General features: G+C 49.3%; 1 protein-coding gene across 1 annotated transcript in view; it reads right to left on the bottom strand.

Annotated features, from left to right (window-relative positions):
- Positions 1–20,588, bottom strand: part of smg1 (SMG1 nonsense mediated mRNA decay associated PI3K related kinase) — a 141,222-nt gene that overhangs the window by 37,531 nt on the left and 83,103 nt on the right. The window contains 12 exon segments of the mRNA XM_031814105.1: positions 22–160; positions 672–923; positions 1,101–1,259; positions 2,277–2,347; positions 3,722–3,968; positions 7,803–8,025; positions 8,870–9,024; positions 11,418–11,647; positions 14,597–14,758; positions 16,945–17,125; positions 17,455–17,703; positions 19,411–19,549. Of these exon segments, the coding sequence (XP_031669965.1) occupies positions 22–160; positions 672–923; positions 1,101–1,259; positions 2,277–2,347; positions 3,722–3,968; positions 7,803–8,025; positions 8,870–9,024; positions 11,418–11,647; positions 14,597–14,758; positions 16,945–17,125; positions 17,455–17,703; positions 19,411–19,549 (2,207 nt within the window).

Raw genomic sequence — 20,588 nt, 5'->3', positions numbered from 1 at the left:
AGAATATAACTATTTATTTACCTTTCTCGAAGCAGACGTTGTAGTCGATGTGTACCACCTCTCCCGTCGTCATGTCAATCAGCACGTTGTCAAGGTGACGGTCGCCGAGGCCAATGATGTAGCCTACCATAGACATCACAGCAGTGGACCTGGCGTAGGACTGTGGCAGGAGGAAGAAGAGGAGCGTTCATTTCCCATTAATTAGCCACCAGTAAGGTTTTAATTTGTCTCCCCTTCCCAAGCATTAGTCCAACATGGCTTCCTTTCCTTCATCTGCACTAGTCAGAGAGCCCCAGCCAGGTGGATCCATAGAGGAAGATAGAGGACCTTTTATTTTTTAAATTTTACCCCCCCCCTTTTTCTCCCCAACTTCGTGGTATCCAATTGTTGTTAGTAATTACTATCTTGTCTCATTGCTACAACTCCCGTAGGGAGTAAGATAGAGGACCTTTTAGTATGGAAATGAACAGATCTACAAAGATGAGTTCTCTATCCAACTCTATGAGTGGATCCTGTATCCAGTCTTAGTTACGCCATGTTTTCAGATCAGTGTTATTTTCACATCAGTGCAGATGAAGGAAAGGATACGAGGAAGAAGCAGCCACACAACCTGTGTGACCTCTAACCCTTGACTGACCGTAAACCCTGTTTGACCTTTGACCCCAGCTCACCTGTGTGACCCTCCACCACTCGCTAGACGTGGTACAGGAGCACCACAGCTCTTTGGCCAGCAGGTTAGGGGGCGTGGACGCCATCAGCTCCTTAAGCACATCCCTCATCACGCTGAGCGGCCAATCCCGCCGCGAAACATCCAGGCTGAGCCCCACCCCCTTCAGGGCGGGGCCTATCTTGCTGTAGTAGAGCTCACTGGGTCGTGGAACCAGAGGGAGGGGCTGGGGCTGCTGCTGGAACGAATCCTGGGCCTGGGGGAGGAGCGAGAGACAGAAAGTGATGAGAGATGAGTAGAGACAGAGCCCAAGGCCCACGGCCCAACAAAGTGTTTGGCATTGCCATAGTTTCAATGTTGAATGTATTGAGCTCTACACATTCACAGAGAAAGTTCCTACAAGATCACACTCCACCACCCCCACAACCATTACCTTCTGAGCCTGCAGCACGGCCTCTCTCTGCTGCCAGCGCTTGTAGAGGCCGAACAGCGGCGTGGCGCCGTCCACCCATTGGATGAGTCCTGAGCGCGTCCCCAGCGGGGTGACGGAGTAGTGGCGGGCGTGGAAGTGAGGGCGCTCCTGCTGGTTCACCTAGAGAAGAACAGAGTTATGCTCTGCAGACAACAGCAGCAGTCGTATGAACACATGAAACAGCCCATCTTTCCCAGTAGCAGTTAATATTACTGGAACAGGCCTTCAGGTTTAAATCACCTATTATACTACTTCTATTATTAGTTAAATCTTTTTAACATTTTTTGTTGTTGTAATGTTTGGTGTATTTTTTCACAGTTGAACTACACAAGCCCCCATACCCTGTACTCTGTGTTGTCTCTGGCTGGACCAGCCTCGTATTTTAAATGATCAATCAATCAATGATGTTACCTTGGTGAACATGGTGTTGACTACAGAACGTACCTTGGTGAACATGGTGTTGACTACAGAACGTACCTTGGTGAACATGGTGTTGACTACAGAACGTACCTTGGTGAACACGGTGTTGACTACAGAACGTACCTTGGTGAACACGGTGTTGACTACAGAACGTACCTTGGTGAACATGGTGTTGACTACAGAACGTACCTTGGTGAACACGGTGTTGACTACAGAACGTACCTTGGTGAACATGGTGTTGACTACAGAACGTACCTTGGTGAACACGGTGTTGACTACAGAACGTACCTTGGTGAACATGGTGTTGACTACAGAACGTACCTTGGTGAACACGGTGTTGACTACAGAACGTACCTTGGTGAACATGGTGTTGACTACAGAACGTACCTTGGTGAACACGGTGTTGACTATAGAACGTACCTTGGTGAACATGGTGTTGACTACAGAACGTACCTTGGTGAACACGGTGTTGACTACAGAACGTACCTTGGTGAACATGGTGTTGACTACAGAACGTACCTTGGTGAACACGGTGTTGACTACAGAACGTACCTTGGTGAACATGGTGTTGACTACAGAACGTACCTTGGTGAACACGGTGTTGACTACAGAACGTACCTTGGTGAACATGGTGTTGACTACAGAACGTACCTTGGTGAACACGGTGTTGACTACAGAACGTACCTTGGTGAACACGGTGTTGACTACAGAACCTACCTTGGTGAACATGGTGTTGACTATAGAAAGGAACTGCATGATTCGCTCATCTAGGTGGAGGTCCTCCAGACCTGAGAGGGAGAGAGAGGAGGAAGGAGGAAGGAGAGGGAGGAGGAAGGAATAGATGAGGGTCAAATCAGAGAGAGGGAGAGAGAGGAGGAAGGAGGAAGGAGAGGGAGGAGGAAGGAGAGAGAGGAGGAAGGAGGAAGGAGAGGGAGGAGGAAGGAGGAAGGAGAGGGAGGAGGAAGGAGAGAGAGGAGGAAGGAGGTAGAGTTAGGAGGAGAAAGGAGAATTAGGTTCATACTTCTATTCCTGCTGGTCGTCTGCCTGGAGGTTGTTCTGTCTGGAAGAGGTAGGGCTAGTTGCGTTAATCGTGTGTGTGTGTGTGTGTGTGTGTGTGTGTGGGTGTGTGTGTGGGCCACAGTGTCTCCTGACCCCTCCTGTCTCAGCCTCCAGTATTTATGCTGCAGTAGTTTATGTGTCGGGGGGCTGGGGTCAGTTTGTTATATCTGGAGTACTTCTCCTGTCCTATTCGGTGTCCTGTGTGAATCTAAGTGTGCGTTCTCTAATTCTCTCCTTCTCTCTTTCTTTCTCTCTCTCGGAGGACCTGAGCCCTAGGACCATGCCCCAGGACTACCTGACATGATGACTCCTTGCTGTCCCCAGTCCACCTGGCCATGCTGCTGTTCCAGTTTCAACTGACCTGAGCCCTAGGACCATGCCCCAGGACTACCTGACATGATGACTCCTTGCTGTCCCCAGTCTACCTGGCCATGCTGCTGCTCCAGTTTCAACTTCCACCTGACTGTGCTGCTGCTCCAGTTTCAACTGTTCTGCCTTATTATTATTCGACCATGCTGGTCATTTATGAACATTGAACATCTTGACCATGTTCTGTTATAATCTCCACCCGGCACAGCCAGAAGAGGACTGGCCACCCCACATAGCCTGGTTCCTCTCTAGGTTTCTTCCTAGGTATTGGCCTTTCTAGGGAGTTTTTCCTAGCCACCGTGCTTCTCCACCTGCATTGCTTGCTGTTTGGGGTTTTAGGCTGGGTTTCTGTACAGCACTTTGAGATATCAGCTGATGTAAGAAGGGCTATATAAATACATTTGATTTGATTTGATTTGATTTGGTCGCTACCTTTGAAGAGGTAGGGCTAGTTGCGTTCATCGTGTGTGTGTGTGTGTGTGTGTGTGTGTGTGTGTGTGTGTGTGTGTGTGTGTGTGTGTGTGTGTGGTCGCTACCTTTGAAGAGGTAGGGCTAGTTGCGTTCATCGTGTGTGTGTGTGTGTGTGTGTGTGTGTGTGTGTGTGTGTGTGTGTGTGTGTGTGTGTGTGGTCGCTACCTTTGAAGAGGTAGGGCTAGTTGCGTTCATCGTGTGTGTGTGTGTGTGTGTGTGTGTGTGTGTGTGTGTGTGTGTGTGTGTGTGTGTGTGGTCGCTACCTTTGAAGAGGTAAGGGTAGTTGCGTCCGTCGGAGCCCAGGAAGTGTAGTTTCTTGGGCTTGGTTTTGGTCGGCAGGATGGTGATGGTGTTACCAACACTTTGGATGGTCAACGCGTCCGTTGCCGACACCTCGCCCGGCAACGCCATCTCAGTGGTCGCCATGGCAGCCAGGCGGGGGCTGATGTGGTCCAGACGCAGCAGATAGCTGGTCCTCTTCTGAGCCCTCTGCTGGAGACTCAGCATGATCTAGGAGACAATTTAAAACTTTCATTTAAATCCATTTCAACAGAAAAAGTACAGTATACATTTTAAAAAGGTTTCAGATACATTGGACGGAAACAAAAAGCACCTTCACACACAGACACGGACCAAATTTACCCTTAGCACAGATCTAGGATCAGCCTCCCTTCCCCCAACCCTCATCTTAAAGGAGACTGGAAACACTTCAGGAAGTGAAGAGATGTCTTCAATCCCCTAAAACTAAACATCTCCCTTTAACATAGAAACATCTCCCTTTAACATAGAAACATCTCCCTTTAACATAGAAACATCTCCCTTTAACATAGAAACATCTCCCTTTAACATAGAAACATCTCTATTTAACATAGAAACATCTCTAACATAGAAACATCTCTATTTAATATAGAAACATCTCTATTTAACATAGAAACATCTCCCTTTAACATAGAAACATCTCCCTTTAACATAGAAACATCTCCATTTAACATAGAAACATCTCCCTTTAACATAGAAACATCTCCCTAACATAGAAACATCTCCCTTTAACATAGAAACATCTCCCTTTAACATAGAAACATCTCCATTTAACATAGAAACATCTCCATTTAACATAGAAACATCTCCATTTAACATAGAAACATCTCTATTTAACATAGAAACATCTCTATTTAACATAGAAACATCTCTATTTAACATAGAAACATCTCTATTTAACATAGAAACATCTCTATTTTGGGGGAGGATTTTGTTGTTGAAATCTGTATTGAAGTCGACTTATTCATGTTACCACACTACAACGTATTGACTACCTTACATGTATAAGGAACGTTAGGGGTTAAGGGTCAAGAGGTCCCGCGCAACGGGGCACGGTACGGCGTGAGGAAAAAGGGTGAAGTGTAGAAAGTCCATGTTCTGTTTATTTATTTAACCAGGCAAGTCAGTTAAGAACAAATTCTTATTTTCAATGACGGCCTAGGAACAGTGGGTCAACTGCCTGTTCAGGGGCAGAACGACAGATTTGTACCTTGTCAGCTCGGGGGATTGAACTCGCAACCTTCCGGTTACTAGTCCAACACTCTAACCACTAGGCTACCCTGCCGCCCCTGTTCAAATATATTATTGTTGAATATGAATGTTCGTTAGGAGGGACGCAAAGGACAACAGTCTAGTTTGAGTTCCTGATAAGGCAGACCCGTTGCTGAGGAAACGGGACCTTCAGGGATGAGGAACTCAACTGGAGATAAGATCAACAGGTAGAGAAGACACTGCTGGGAGGGGGGCCACAGGGGCCCACCCTGAAGAACATCTGATTATAGACCTATCCCATACAGACACACTGCTGGAGGGGGGCCACAGGGGCCCACCCTGAAGACCATCTGATTATAGACCTATTCCATACAGACACACTGCTGGAGGGGGGCCACAGGGGCCCACCCTGAAGAACATCTGATTATAGACCATACAGACACACTGCTGGGAGGGGAGGGGGGCCACAGGGGCCCACCCTGAAGACCATCTGATTATAGACCTATCCCATACAGACACACTGCTGGGAGGGGGGCCACAGGGGCCCACCCTGAAGACCAACTGATTATAGACCTATCCCATACAGACACACTGCTGGGTGGGGAGGGGGGCCACAGGGGCCCACCCTGAAGACCAACTGATTATAGACCTATCCCATACAGACACACTGCTGGGAGGGGAGGGGGGCCACAGGGGCCCACCCTGAAGACCATCTGATTATAGACCATACAGACACACTGCTGGGAGGGGGGCCACAGGGGCCCACCCTGAAGACCATCTGATTATAGACCATACAGACACACTGCTGGGAGGGGGGGGGGGGCACAGGGGCCCACCCTGAAGACCATCTGATCATAGACCTATCCCATACAGACACACTGCTGGGAGGGGGGCCACAGGGGCCCACCCTGAAGACCATCTGATTATAGACCATACAGACACACTGCTGGGAGGGGGGGGGGCACAGGGGCCCACCCTGAAGACCATCTGATTATAGACCTATCCCATACAGACACACTGCTGGGAGGGGAGGGGAGGCCACAGGGGCCCACCCTGAAGACCATCTGTTAAAAGTCCTATTTCCACACCCATAAGGCTCCTAGACTCAGGCAGGGCCATGACAATACCAGTGAGAGGAACCTACTGTGTTTCTGCCCAGCAACAGAGAAGGTGTGTATCTTAGACACAAGGAGATGACGACTCCTAGTTAGAAGGTATAGAGATGTGTTTGTGTGATGTCTTGTATGTTGTCTTCGCATCTGTATGACCCAGCGAGTGAATAAAGTTGGGTTTGAGCTTTTTCTAGGTCGTCTGAGAGGTTTTTTTTCTCTGTTTGTTGAGCCCTTAAAACCAGTTGATCCTATGGCTGAATACTGCCCCCTTTGGAGGAAGTACGTGCCCATAGTAAACTGAAAATATTTTTTCCCAAAATTGCTAATATATGCATATAATAATTATTATTGAATAGAAAACTCTAAAGTTTCTAAAACCGTTTAAATTATGTCTGTATGTAAAGCAGAACTCCCAGGGCAGCCTTTCTTCCAAACTCTCTCTTCTCAACAGAAAAGTTGGGTCAACTTTGACGTCATCGCCCCCACCCTTCCCAACCAGCTACGGATCCAGGAACAGTTTCTATGTGTTCAGCGCGATGTCTGCTTTCAAATGACGCGTTCTTTGTGAGAATCTAGCGCGCCCCCGTCCTTTGGCGGGCTAAAACATTGGGGTCACGCGAATATACATGCACTCTATTGTGCGTCTCTGCCTTTTTTTCCATGAAGCACCAATTGACTTCGGTTTGTCCGTTCGCACTGATCTTTGTTTTACACGATTAAAACATCCTTAAGCTCGATTCTGCACTTAGTTTGACCAGTTTAGTCAACATATAATATGTAATTTTGAAGTTTTGATGCGCAAGAGTGCGGGACCAGAAGTCATTTTGGGTGCATTTCAGCAGAAGCTGATGGCATATGCTAATACAGAGACACACAACTTGAAACCAAACGATGTATTGGGTAAGTATAACTCCTTCCACGTCTTCTGATCGAAGAACATCAAAGGTAAGGGAATATTTATGTGGTTCATTTTGGGTTTCTGTGCTCTCCAAACGTAGAGGAGACATACAGCTAATATCTGAGCGCCGTCTCATATTATAGCCTAGTGAACGAATTCTGTAACGCTAAAAATAAATGTAACACAGCTGTTGCATTAAGAAGAAGTGTATCTTTCTAACTATATGTAGAACATGTATATTTAGTCATGTGTATTGCTTGTTATCTGACGTTATCTGTCGGAGCTATCATCATTTCTCCGGACATTTGAGTAGCATTTTTCAAAAATGTCGTCATTGTAAACAGAGATTTATGGATATAAATAGCATATTATTGAAAAAAAATAAAATGTACTGTATAACATGTCCTATTACTGTCATCTGATGAAGATTTTCAAAAGGTTAGTGAATTATTTATTTATTAATCCTGCTTTTATAAGTTTATATTTTCTGGGACAAAATGGCCGCTTCTTGTCTTTTGTTTCGGTGGTGGTCTAATATAAATGTGTGGTGTGTTTTCGCCGTAAAACATTTTAGAAATCTGACTTGCTGGGCTGGGTAGATGAACAAGGTGTTTATCTTTCATTTGAGCTATTGGACTTGTATAGGTGTGGAGGTTAAATATTTCGAATAATATGTTTTCGCATTTTGCGTTATGGTAATGAGCTGAGCCTGTAGTCACGATCCCGGATCCGGGATGGGAACACAAACGTCACCCTACCCCCTCAGGGAACACCCCCCCCCCCCCCCCACGGTCCTGGTCATACCTGTTTGAACGGGACCCAGCTGCTGGCCGGGTTGGCCGGGTTGTGAGGGCTCTTCAGTCTCTCCAGGGCCGAGGTGATGGCGTCCCCGTAGGTCTGCTGGAACCAGGTCTCGTGGGGGGTCTCGGCGGGCGTCGTGGTGATGCTCCTTACGTGGTCCAGAGCGAACACCACGGGACGCATCAGAGCGGAGTGCTTCTCACACATGATGGCCACCTTCTCCTCCCTGACAGACGAGACACACTGTTCATCTATGCTCCTTTGACTGAGGTTAAAACATACATGTTGAGACAGGACAGTGTTGTATAGTTAGAGAGTGAGAAGTGCAGAGGGTCAGAATGAAACCCAGTACCTGAGACGGGGCCGAGGCTACCCAGTACCTGAGACGGGGCCTAGGCTACCCAGTACCTGAGACGGGGCCGAGGCTACCCAGTACCTGAGACGGGGCCGAGGCTACCCAGTACCTGAGACGGGGCCTAGGCTACCCAGTACCTGAGACGGGGCCTAGGCTACCCAGTACCTGAGACGGGGCCGAGGCTACCCAGTACCTGAGACGGGGCCGAGGCTACCCAGTACCTGAGACGGGGCCTAGGCTACCCAGTACCTGAGACGGGGCCGAGGCTACCCAGTACCTGAGACGGGGCCGAGGCTACCCAGTACCTGAGACGGGGACTAACCTCTGGTAGCCTAGGCTACCCAGTACCTGAGACGGGGACTAACCTCTGGTAGCCTAGGCTACCCAGTACCTGAGACAGGGACTAACCTCTGGTAGCCTAGGCTACCCAGTACCTGAGACAGGGACTAACCTCTGGTAGCCTAGGCTACCCAGTACCTGAGACAGGGACTAACCTCTGGTAGCCTAGGCTACCCAGTACCTGAGACAGGGACTAACCTCTGGTAGCCTAGGCTACCCAGTACCTGAGATAGGGACTAACCTCTGGTAGCCTAGGCTACCCAGTACCTGAGACAGGGACTAACCTCTGGTAGCCTAGGCTACCCAGTACCTGAGACAGGGACTAACCTACTAGCGCGTACCCTAGCAGCGCGTACCCTAGCAGTGTGTGACTCACTTGCGTAGTGTGTTGTTGTTCTGCACTCTCTTGACCTCGTCCTCCAGCTGCTGAATCCTGCGCAGGACGTGCATGTGTTGCTGCTGCAGGACGCCCAGCCACAGCTCATCCCACAGCAGGGTCACGCGCCGCAGCTCTCCAACTAGCATCTGGACCTGGGGACCCACAGAGTCACACGTGGTTAGCACAGGAAGCTCTCCCACTAGCATCTGGACCTGGGGACCCACAGAGTCACACGTGGTTAGCACAGGAAGCTCTCCCACTAGCATCTGGACCTGGGGACCCACGGACAGACACAGAGTCACACGTGGTTAGCAAAGGAAGCTCTCCCACTAGCATCTGGACCTGGGGACCCACAGACAGACACAGAGTCACACGTGGTTAGCACAGGAAGCTCTCCCACTAGCATCTGGACCTGGGGACCCACGGACAGACACACAGAGTCACACGTGGTTAGCACAGGAAGCTCTCCCACTAGCATCTGGACCTGGGGACCCACAGAGTCACACGTGGTTAGCACAGGACGCCGCCAGACACAATGTCATATCCCGACATTAGTCTCCTTTTATGACGGTATTTGACAGTACTTTGTGTTTCTGAATAATAGAAGTTGTAAATACTCTTTATGAGCATCACATGATCCTAGGATGGAGACCAATTCATTCAAAGTGGTTTTATTTTAGAGAACGACCAATATGGGTACTTACCAGAGGTGGGGCCAAGTCATGTGACTCGAGTCCACACCTCTGGTACTTACTGATCATCAACAACAACATAGGAGTGTCCTAATATCATTATTATTATATTTTTTTTTTAAATGTGCACCGTCTAAGACGACAGTCAGTCACGGAGATGCAGAGTCAGTTAGCAGAGGGAAAGACAGGTGGTTTATTTGTTTTATCTGTTCAACCAGGAAAGTCAGTTAAGAACAAATTCTTATTTACAATGACGGTCTAGGAACAGTGGGTTAACTGGTCTAGGAACAGTGGGTTAACTGGCCTGGGAACAGTGGGTTAACTGGCCTAGGAACAGTGGGTTAACTGGTCTAGGAACAGTGGGTTAACTGGTCTAGGAACAGTGGGTTAACTGGTCTAGGAACAGTGGGTTAACTGGTCTAGGAACAGTGGGTTAACTGGTCTAGGAACAGTGGGTTAACTGGCCTAGGAACAGTGGGTTAACTGGTCTAGGAACAGTGGGTTAACTGGTCTAGGAACAGTGGGTTAACTGGTCTAGGAACAGTGGGTTAACTGGCCTAGGAACAGTGGGTTAACTGGCCTAGGAACAGTGGGTTAACTGGCCTAGGAACAGTGGGTTAACTGGCCTAGGAACAGTGGGTTAACTGGTCTAGGAACAGTGGGTTAACTGGCCTAGGAACAGTGGGTTAACTGGCCTAGGAACAGTGGGTTAACTGGTCTAGGAACAGTGGGTTAACTGGCCTAGGAACAGTGGGTTAACTGGCCTAGGAACAGTGGGTTAACTGGTCTAGGAACAGTGGGTTAACTGGCCTAGGAACAGTGGGTTAACTGGCCTAGGAACAGTGGGTTAACTGGCCTAGGAACAGTGGGTTAACTGGTCTAGGAACAGTGGGTTAACTGGCCTAGGAACAGTGGGTTAACTGGCCTAGGAACAGTGGGTTAACTGGCCTAGGAACAGTGGGTTAACTGGCCTAGGAACAGTGGGTTAACTGGTCTAGGAACAGTGGGTTAACTGGTCTAGGAACAGTGGGTTAACTGGTCTAGGAACAGTGGGTTAACTGGCCTGGGAACAGTGGGTTAACTGCCTTGTTCAGGGGCAGAACAACAGATTTGTACCTTGTCAGCTCGGGGGTTTGAACTCGCAACCTTCCGGTTACTAGTCCAACGCTCTAACCACTAGGCTACCCTGCCACCTCTACACTCTAACCACTAGGCTACCCTGCCACCTCTACACTCTAACCACTAGGCTACCCTGCCACCTCTACACTCTAACCACTAGGCTACCCTGCCACCTCTACACTCTAACCACTAGGCTACCCTGCCGCCTCTACACTCTAACCACTAGGCTACCCTGCCGCCCCGACAAATCATTTAACCCAGTGAATTAAACGTATTGGTGCCAATCAGCTTTGAAAACAGCATATTGGACATGATGGTTTGCACCATATTATCACCAATAACATTGTATATATCAGTGAACTGAGGAAAGGTCACTTCCTCTGAATGCCGGATGGTGTTTAATTGCCAGTTAACTAGGGGAGATCAATTATCCTCGTTTTGGAAATAGTTGTACCCCAGTAAGGACAGTACATTCATTCACCATTTCAAAAACCTCTACATGCCATGTAACATGATTCAAGAGGGTATAATTATGTGCAGCATGAGTGGGGAGCCTAGCTAGGACTAGGGGGACATAATTAACTGTAACACCAGTAGTGAGAGGAAGCATTTAGCTGTAACACCAGCAGTAGGGGGAGGTAATTACCTATAACACCATAGTAGGGTTGTGGTAGGGGGAAGTGTTTACCTGTAACACCATAGTGGGGTTGGCTGCAGTAGGGGGAAGTGTTTACCTGTAACACCATAGTGGGGTTGGCTGCAGACAGCTTGTCCACTATCTTGCTGTAGCAGTCATGCATCATGGCCTGGTCCTGGCTGGAACACAGCGCAGGAAACTCCTCACCCCGCCCATCTTCCTCCTGGGAGGCGGGGTTACTGCCCAGTGTCCCCTCCCCTTCCTCACACAGCCCCTCCCCCTGCATGCTGCCCAGGAAGGTGGGCAGGGCCGACGGGAGCTTGTTTCCTGGGAGACAAAGACGTTATGGCGAGTTGAGACAATTTGGTTTAAATAATGCAAAAACACAATGTCGGAGAAGAAAGTAAAAGTGCAATATGTGTCATGTAAAAAAGCTAACATTGAAGTTCCTTGCTCAGAACATGAGAACATATGAAAGCTGGTGGTTCAATATTCCCAGGTAAGAAGTTTTAAGTTGTAGTTATTATAATAATTATAGGGCTCGCTCTCTCTTCCATTTGTATTTCATATACCTTTGACGATTGGATGTTCTTATAGGCACTATAGTATTTCCAGTGTAACAGTATAGCTTCTGTCTCTCTCGCCCCTACCTGGGCTCGAACCAGGAACACAACGACAACAGCCACACTCGAAGCAGCGTTACCCATCGCTCCACAAAAGCCGCGGCCCTTGCAGAGCAAGGGGAACTACTACTTCAAGGTCTCAGAGCGAGTGACGTTTGAAACGCTATTAGGGCACACCCAGCTAACTAGCTAGCCATTTCACATCGGTTACACCAGCCTAATCTCGGGAGTTGATAGGCTTGAAGTCATAAACAGCTCAATGCTTGAAGCACAGCGAAGAGCTGCTGGCAAACGCAGGAAAGTGCTGTTTGAATGAATGCTTACGAGCCTGTTGCTGCCTACCACCGCTCAGTCAGACTGCTCTACCAAATCATAGACATAATTATAATAAACACACAGAAATATGAGCCTTTGGTCATTAATATGGTCAAATCTGGAAGCTATCATTTTGAAAACAAAACGTTTATTCTTTCAGTGAAATACGGAACCGTTCTGTATTTTATCTAACGGATGGCATCCCTAAGTCTAAATATTGCTGTTACATTGTACAACCTTCAATGTTATGTCATAATTATGTACAATTTTGGCAAATTAATTACGGCCTTTGTTAGGAAGAAATGGTCTTCACACAGTTCGCAACGAGCCAAGCGGCCCAAACTGCTGCATATACCCTGACTCTGCTTACACTGAACGCAAGAGAAGTGACACAATTTCTCTCGTTAATATTGCCTGCTAACGTGAATTTCTTTGAACTAAAAATGCAGGTTTAAAAAAATATATCCTTGTGTGTATTTATCGTTAGGTACATTTGTGCAACGATTGTGCTTTTATTCACAAATGCGGTTTTCTTAATTCATCACCCGTTTGGTGAAGTAGGCTGTGATTCGATGATAAATTAACAGGCACCACATCGATTATATGTAACGCACGTCAAGCTAGTTACACTAGTAATATCATCAACCATGTGTAGTTAACTAGTGATTATATGCAACGCACGTCAAGCTAGTTACACTAGTAATATCATCAACCATGTGTAGTTAACTAGTGATTATATGCAACGCAGGACAAGCTAGTTACACTAGTAATATCATCAACCATGTGTAGTTAACTAGTGATTATATGCAACGCAGGACAAGCTAGTTACACTAGTAATATCATCAACCATGTGTAGTTAACTAGTGATTATATGCAACGCAGGACAAGCTAGTTACACTAGTAATATCATCAACCATGTGTAGTTAACTAGTGATTATATGCAACGCAGGACAAGCTAGTTACACTAGTAATATCATCAACCATGTGTAGTTAACTAGTGATTATATGCAACGCAGGACAAGCTAGTTACACTAGTAATATCATCAACCATGTGTAGTTATAACTAGTGATTATATGCAACGCACGTCAAGCTAGTTACACTAGTAATATCATCAACCATATGTAGTTAACTAGTGATTATATGTAACGCAGGACAAGCTAGTTACACTAGTAATATCATCAACCATGTGTAGTTAACTAGTGATTATATGCAACGCAGGACAAGCTAGTTACACTAGTAATATCATCAACCATGTGTAGTTAACTAGTGATTATGTGAAGATTGATTGTTTTTTATAAGATAGGTTTAATGCCAGCTAGCAACTTTCCTTGTCTCCTTGCTGCACTCGTGTAACAGGTGGTCACAGCCTGCCACTCAGTCTCCTCATGGAGTAACAGGTAGTCAGCCTGCCACTCAGTCTCCTCATGGAATAACAGGTGGTCACAGCCTGCCACTCAGTCTCCTCATGGAGTAACAGGTAGTCAGCCTGCCACTCAGTCTCCTCATGGAGTAACAGGTGGTCACAGCCTGCCACTCAGTCTCCTCATGGAATAACAGGCAGTCAGCCTGCCACTCAGTCTCCTCATGGAGTAACAGGTAGTCAGCCTGCCACTCAGTCTCCTCATGGAGTAACAGGTGGTCACAGCCTGCCACTCAGTCTCCTCATGGAGTAACAGGTAGTCAGCCTGCCACTCAGTCTCCTCATGGAGTAACAGGTAGTCAGCCTGCCACTCAGTCTCCTCATGGAGTAACAGGTGGTCACAGCCTGCCACTCAGTCTCCTCATGGAGTAACAGGTAGTCAGCCTGCCACTCAGTCTCCTCATGGAGTAACAGGTAGTCAGCCTGCCACTCAGTCTCCTCATGGAGTAACAGGTGGTCACAGCCTGCCACTCAGTCTCCTCATGGAGTAACAGGTGGTCACAGCCTGCCACTCAGTCTCCTCATGGAGTAACAGGTGGTCACAGCCTGCCACTCAGTCTCCTCATGGAGTAACAGGTAGTCAGCCTGCCACTCAGTCTCCTCATGGAGTAACAGGTAGTCAGCCTGCCACTCAGTCTCCTCATGGAGTAACAGGTAGTCAGCCTGCCACTCAGTCTCCTCATGGAGTAACAGGTAGTCAGCCTGCCACTCAGTCTCCTCATGGAGTAACAGGTGGTCAGCCTGCCACTCAGTCTCCTCATGGAGTAACAGGTAGTCAGCCTGCCACTCAGTCTCCTCATGGAGAGCAATGTAATCGGCCAGAATCGGCATCCAAAAATGCAAATGATCGATTATGAAAACTTGAAATCGGCCCTAATCAATCGGTCGACCTCTAGTGTGTGTGTGTGTGTGTGTACCTGCATGCTGGGCCTCTCCTCCCAGAGACAGTGATCCGACTATAGCAGGGTACAGGATGAGGTGTGGTGAGTCCTGGGCAACGCGACACAGCAGACTACAGATACTCTGTCTGATGTAAGCCTCTGGATGGTTCAGACGAGAGAACAGCTGGGGGATGATGCCTGGAGGGGAGAGGGGTTGAATTAGCAGGAGACAGGAGAGAGAACAGCTGGAGGGGAGAGGGGTTGAATTAGCAGGAGACAGGAGAGAGAACAGCTGGAGGGGGAGAGGGGTTGAATTAGCAGGAGACAGAACAGCTGGAGGGGGAGAGGGGTTGAATTAGCAGGAGACAGAACAGCTGGAGGGGGAGAGGGGTTGAATTAGCAGGAGACAGAACAGCTGGAGGGGGAGAGGGGTTGAATCAGCAGGAGACAGGAGAGAGAACAGCTGGAGGGGGAGAGGGGTTGAATTAGCAGGAGACAGAACAGCTGGAGGGGAGAGGGGTTGAATTAGCAGGAGACAGAACAGCTGGAGGGGGAGAGGGGTTGAATTAGCAGGAGACAGGAGAGAGAACAGCTGGAGGGGAGAGGGGTTGAATTAGCAGGAGACAGGAGCGAGAACAGCTGGAGGGGAGAGGGGTTGAATTAGCAGGAGACAGAACAGCTGGAGGGGAGAGGGGTTGAATTAGCAGGAGACAGGAGAGAGAACAGCTGGAGGGGGAGAGGGGTTGAATTAGCAGGAGACAGAACAGCTGGAGGGGAGAGGGGTTGAATTAGCAGGAGACAGAACACCTGGAGGGGGAGAGGGGTTGAATTAGCAGGAGACAGAACAGCTGGAGGGGGAGAGGGGTTGAATTAGCAGGAGACAGGAGAGAGAACAGCTGGAGGGGGAGAGGGGTTGAATTAGCAGGAGACAGAACAGCTGGAGGGGGAGAGGGGTTGAATTAGCAGGAGACAGAACAGCTGGAGGGGGAGAGGGGTTGAATTAGCAGGAGACAGAACAGCTGGAGGGGGAGAGGGGTTGAATTAGCAGGAGACAGGAGAGAGAACAGCTGGAGGGGGAGAGGGGTTGAATTAGCAGGAGACAGAACAGCTGGAGGGGAGAGGGGTTGAATTAGCAGGAGACAGAACAGCTGGAGGGGAGAGGGGTTGAATTAGCAGGAGACAGAACAGCTGGAGGGGGAGAGGGGTTGAATTAGCAGGAGACAGGAGAGAGAACAGCTGGAGGGGAGAGGGGTTGAATTAGCAGGAGACAGGAGAGAGAACAGCTGGAGGGGAGAGGGGTTGAATTAGCAGGAGACAGAACAGCTGGAGGGGAGAGGGGTTGAATTAGCAGGAGACAGAACAGCTGGAGGGGAGAGGGGTTGAATTAGCAGGAGACAGAACAGCTGGAGGGGAGAGGGGTTGAATTAGCAGGAGACAGGAGAGAGAACAGCTGGAGGGGGAGAGGGGTTGAATTAGCAGGAGACAGGAGAGAGAACAGCTGGAGGGAAGAGGGGTTGAATTAGCAGGAGACAGGAGAGAGAACAGCTGGAGGGGAGAGGGGTTGAATTAGCAGGAGACAGAACAGCTGGAGGGGAGAGGGGTTGAATTAGCAGGAGACAGGAGAGAGAACAGCTGGAGGGGGAGAGGGGTTGAATTAGCAGGAGACAGAACAGCTGGAGGGGAGAGGGGTTGAATTAGCAGGAGACAGAACACCTGGAGGGGGAGAGGGGTTGAATTAGCAGGAGACAGAACAGCTGGAGGGGGAGAAGGGTTGAATTAGCAGGAGACAGGAGAGAGAACAGCTGGAGGGGGAGAGGGGTTGAATTAGCAGGAGACAGGAGAGAGAACAGCTGGAGGGGAGAGGGGTTGAATTAGCAGGAGACAGGAGAGAGAACAGCTGGAGGGGGAGAGGGGTTGAATTAGCAGGAGACAGAACAGCTGGAGGGGAGAGGGGTTGAATTAGCAGGAGACAGGAGAGGCAGCAACGGTCTCAACTAACTCTCCATAATGTGTTCTAGGTCTCTATGTCAGTTTATTAAATATTCATTCATTTCTAGAGTCTAACAGGAGCCTTCAGAGAAATATAGAGCTCCCTCTGGGTCTGAGTGTGTTACCTCTCCAGGGGCCAGTGGGGGGTCTGTGTGTGCTACCCCTCCAGGGGCCAGTGGGGGTCTGTGTGTTACCTCTCCAGGGGCAAGTGGGGGTCAGTGTGTGTTACCTCTCCAGGGGCCAGTGGGGGTCAGTGTGTTACCTCTCTAGGGGCCAGTGGGGGTCAGTGTGTTACCTCTCTAGGGGCCAGGGAGGGTCAGTGTGTTACCTCTCTAGGGGCCAGTGGGGGGTCAGTGTGTTACCTCTCTAGGGGCCAGTGGGGGTCAGTGTTTTACCTCTCCAGGGGGCGGTGGGGGTTGAGGCGAGCCCAAGCTCAAGCCCCTCCCTCAGCTCCCCGGCGTGCTTCACCAGCAGCCGTAGCAACCGCAGCGTCGCCATGACGATGATATCGTCGTTACTCTGCTTGCTGTTCTGATTGGTCAGCAGCAGCTTGGGGTCATCCTCATCGATGGGAACCTGACAGAGGAAGAAGATAGACATGGAGGGATGGAGGAAGAGATGGGTGGATGTACAGTACCCCCTGCCAGTCCCAGTCCCCCCCCCGCCAGTCCCAGTCCCCCTGCCAGTCCCCCCTCCCAGTCCCAGTCCCCCCTTGCCAGTCCCAGTCCCCCCCCTGCCAGTCCCAGTCCCCCCCCTGCCAGTCCCAGTCCCCCCCCCTGCCAGTCCCAGTCCCCCCCCTGCCAGTCCCAGTCCCCCCCCTGCCAGTCCCAGTCCCCCCCCTGCCAGTCCCAGTCCCCCCCCTGCCAGTCCCAGTCCCCCCTGGAGAGAGAGTGAGTTCCACCCACCTGTCCAGCGTTGAGTTTGAGGAAGGTGAAGTAGGCACCGCAGGAGACCCTGTAGAGACTGAAGATCCTGTCCACCACCCTCCTCCAGACCCGGATCAGACCCTCCATCACCCCACTACCCCCACCCTGGACCCCCTCCACCTCCCCCTGCTCCTCCAGCCAGGGACAGGCAGACAGCAGCTGTCTCCAGATCACATCCACCATGTCATCCTCCTCCTCATCCTCCTGCTGCAGGGCCATGTCCTCATCCTGGAGAGAGAGAGAGAGGGCGGGGGAGAGAGAGGGGGTGGGGGAGAGAAGGGGGGGGAGAGAGAGGGGGGCGGGGGAGAGAGAGAGGGGGCGAGAGAGGGGGGGGGGGAAGAGAGAGAGAGGGGGTGGGGGAGAGAGAGGGGGGGGTGAGAGAGAGAGGGGGGGGGGGGGAAGAGAGAGAGAGGGGGTGGGGGAGAGAGAGGGGGGGTGAGAGAGAGAGGGGGGGGGGGGGGAAGAGAGAGAGAGGGGGTGGGGAAGAGAGAGAGAGGGGGTGGGGGAGAGAGAGGGGGGTGAGGGAGAGAGGGGGGGGGGGGGAGAGAGAGGGGGGGGGGGGAGGGGGGAGAGAGTTATGAGCAGGCAGATGGTGAATCCCAAACCCAGACCTGCCAAGAGCCGCGCGGCAAATTGGAGCTGTAGCACGCGGCGAATTGGAGTTCTCCCCCCCCCCCCTATTCGTACGTGCTGTTTGTGAGTCTGATCGTAATTCTAGAATTGTACCAAGTCTATACAGGGTTGGAATACTTTCCTGACAACATTCCATTCAACCTGGTAAACGTCACTAACATGTAAATAGAAGGAACACCAACAGCCTTTATTCTTGGAGGGTTTTGTCTGAACGCTGTTCGCTGGTTCTCTCCCCAATTCGCTGTTTCAGCCTTTGTAAAGGTGCTGATTGGATTTCTTTACAGCACATACATCATTTCAGATTTTCAAAACTGATAAAAATCTCAAATCTAGTGCCAAGGCATTTTAGAAGCATTGCCTCCATAGCCAATACCTGACACTCATTCATTCTTCATCGCTCAGTCTTCTAAACTACAATTACACTCTATCAGGTTGAATGATCCTCGAGTATAAAAGAGGTAGAGACAGTCAGGAATCAAGACTAGAGAGACTAAAAGAGGTAGAGACAGTCAGGAATCAAGACTAGAGAGACTAAAAGAGGTAGAGACAGTCAGGAATCAAGACTAGAGAGACTAAAAGAGGTAGAGACAGTCAGGAATCAAGACTATAGAGACTGAAAGAGGTAGAGACAGTCAGGAATCAAGACGAGAGAGACTAAGAGGTAGAGAGAGTCAGGAATCAAGACGAGAGAGACTAAGAGGTAGAGAGAGTCAGGAACCAAGACTAGAGAGACTAAAAGAGGTAGAGACAGTCGGGAATCAAAACTATAGAGTCTAAAAGAGGTAGAGACAGTCGGGAATCAAGACGAGAGAGACTAAGAGGTAGAGAGAGTCAGGAATCAAGACGAGAGAGACTAAAAGGTAGAGAGAGTCAGGAATCAAGACGAGAGAGACTAAAAGAGGTAGATACAGTCAGGAATCCAAACTATAGAGTCTAAATGAGGTAGAGACAGTCGGGAATCAAGACTAGAGAGTCTAAAAGAGGTAGAGAGAGTCAGGAACCAAGACTATAGAGTCTAAAAGAGGTAGAGACAGTCGGGAATCAAGACTAGTCTAAAAGAGGTAGACCGAGTCAGGAATCAAAACTATAGAGACTAAAAGAGGTAGAGAGATACATGGAAAGAGACAGACACATACCAAGCCACTTAGTTATGCAGTTCCATGTAGACTCAGTTCTAACCTTCTATCCTGGATGAACTACGATCTGTTCAGAACACGGAGAAAGTACGAGATCTGTACATACTAAAACAATAGTTACTAACGTACATTCCTCATGAGCACACACACACACACACACACACACCTGTATTCCAGCAGGTCGACACATGGCCTGACCCAGGATGCTGAAGATGTTCTCCTTGTCCTCCTCACTGGTGCATTCTGGGAGAAGCTCCTCGATCTCCTTCTTCTCTCCCGGGAGCAAGGGCACACCTTCACCTTGACTGGAGGGATGGAGGGAGGAGATGAGAGAGAGATGGGAGGAGTAGGGAACGGACGGACGTAGGGGAGGAGAGGAGGGAGGAGAGAGAGATGGGAGGAGTAAGGAACGGACGGACGTAGGGGAGGAGAGGAGGGAAGAGATGAGAGGGAGATGAGAGGAGAGAGAGGAGAAAGGAGAGGGAGATGGGAGGAGAGAGAGGAGAAAGGAACGGACGGACATAGGGGAGGAGAGGTGAAAGGAGAGGGAGATGGGAGGAGAGAGAGGAGAAAGAGGAATGTCAACATTGCATAAGAATTTTAAAAATTATGTTTAAATCAGCAACGGCTTAATACCACAGAACGCACCACCTCATGTTATCAGCTTCTACCACAGAACGCATCAAGTCTATTTTCATGTTATCAGCTTCTACCACAGAACACATCACGTCATGTTATCAGCTTCTACCACAGAACGCATCACGTCTATATTCATGTTATCAGCTTCTACCACAGAACGCACCACATCATGTTATCAGCTTCTACCACAGAACGCATCACGTCATGTTATCAGCTTCTACCAAAGAACGCATCACGTCTGTATTCATGTCATCAGCTTCTACCACAGAACGCATCACGTCTATATTCATGTTATCAGCTTCTACCACAGAACGCATCACGTCATGTTATCAGCTTCTACCACAGAACGCATCACGTCTATATTCATGTTATCAGCTTCTACCACAGAACGCACCACATCATGTTATCAGCTTCTACCACAGAACGCATCACGTCATGTTATCAGCTTCTACCAAAGAACGCATCACGTCTGTATTCATGTTATCAGCTTCTACCACAGAACGCACCACGTCATGTTATCAGCTTCTACCACAGAACGCATCACGTCATGTTATCAGCTTCTACCACAGAACGAACCACGTCATGTTATCAGCTTCTACCACAGAACGAACCACGTCTGTATTCATGTTATCAGCTTCTACCACAGAACGCACCACGCCTGTATTCATGTTATCAGCTTCTACCACAGAACGCATCACGTCGTGT

The sequence above is a fragment of the Oncorhynchus kisutch genome, unplaced genomic scaffold (assembly GCF_002021735.2).
Source record: "Oncorhynchus kisutch isolate 150728-3 unplaced genomic scaffold, Okis_V2 Okis06b-Okis10b_hom, whole genome shotgun sequence".
Taxonomy (NCBI): Eukaryota; Metazoa; Chordata; class Actinopteri; order Salmoniformes; family Salmonidae; genus Oncorhynchus; species Oncorhynchus kisutch.
This window is presented reverse-complemented; position numbering and strand designations above follow the sequence as displayed.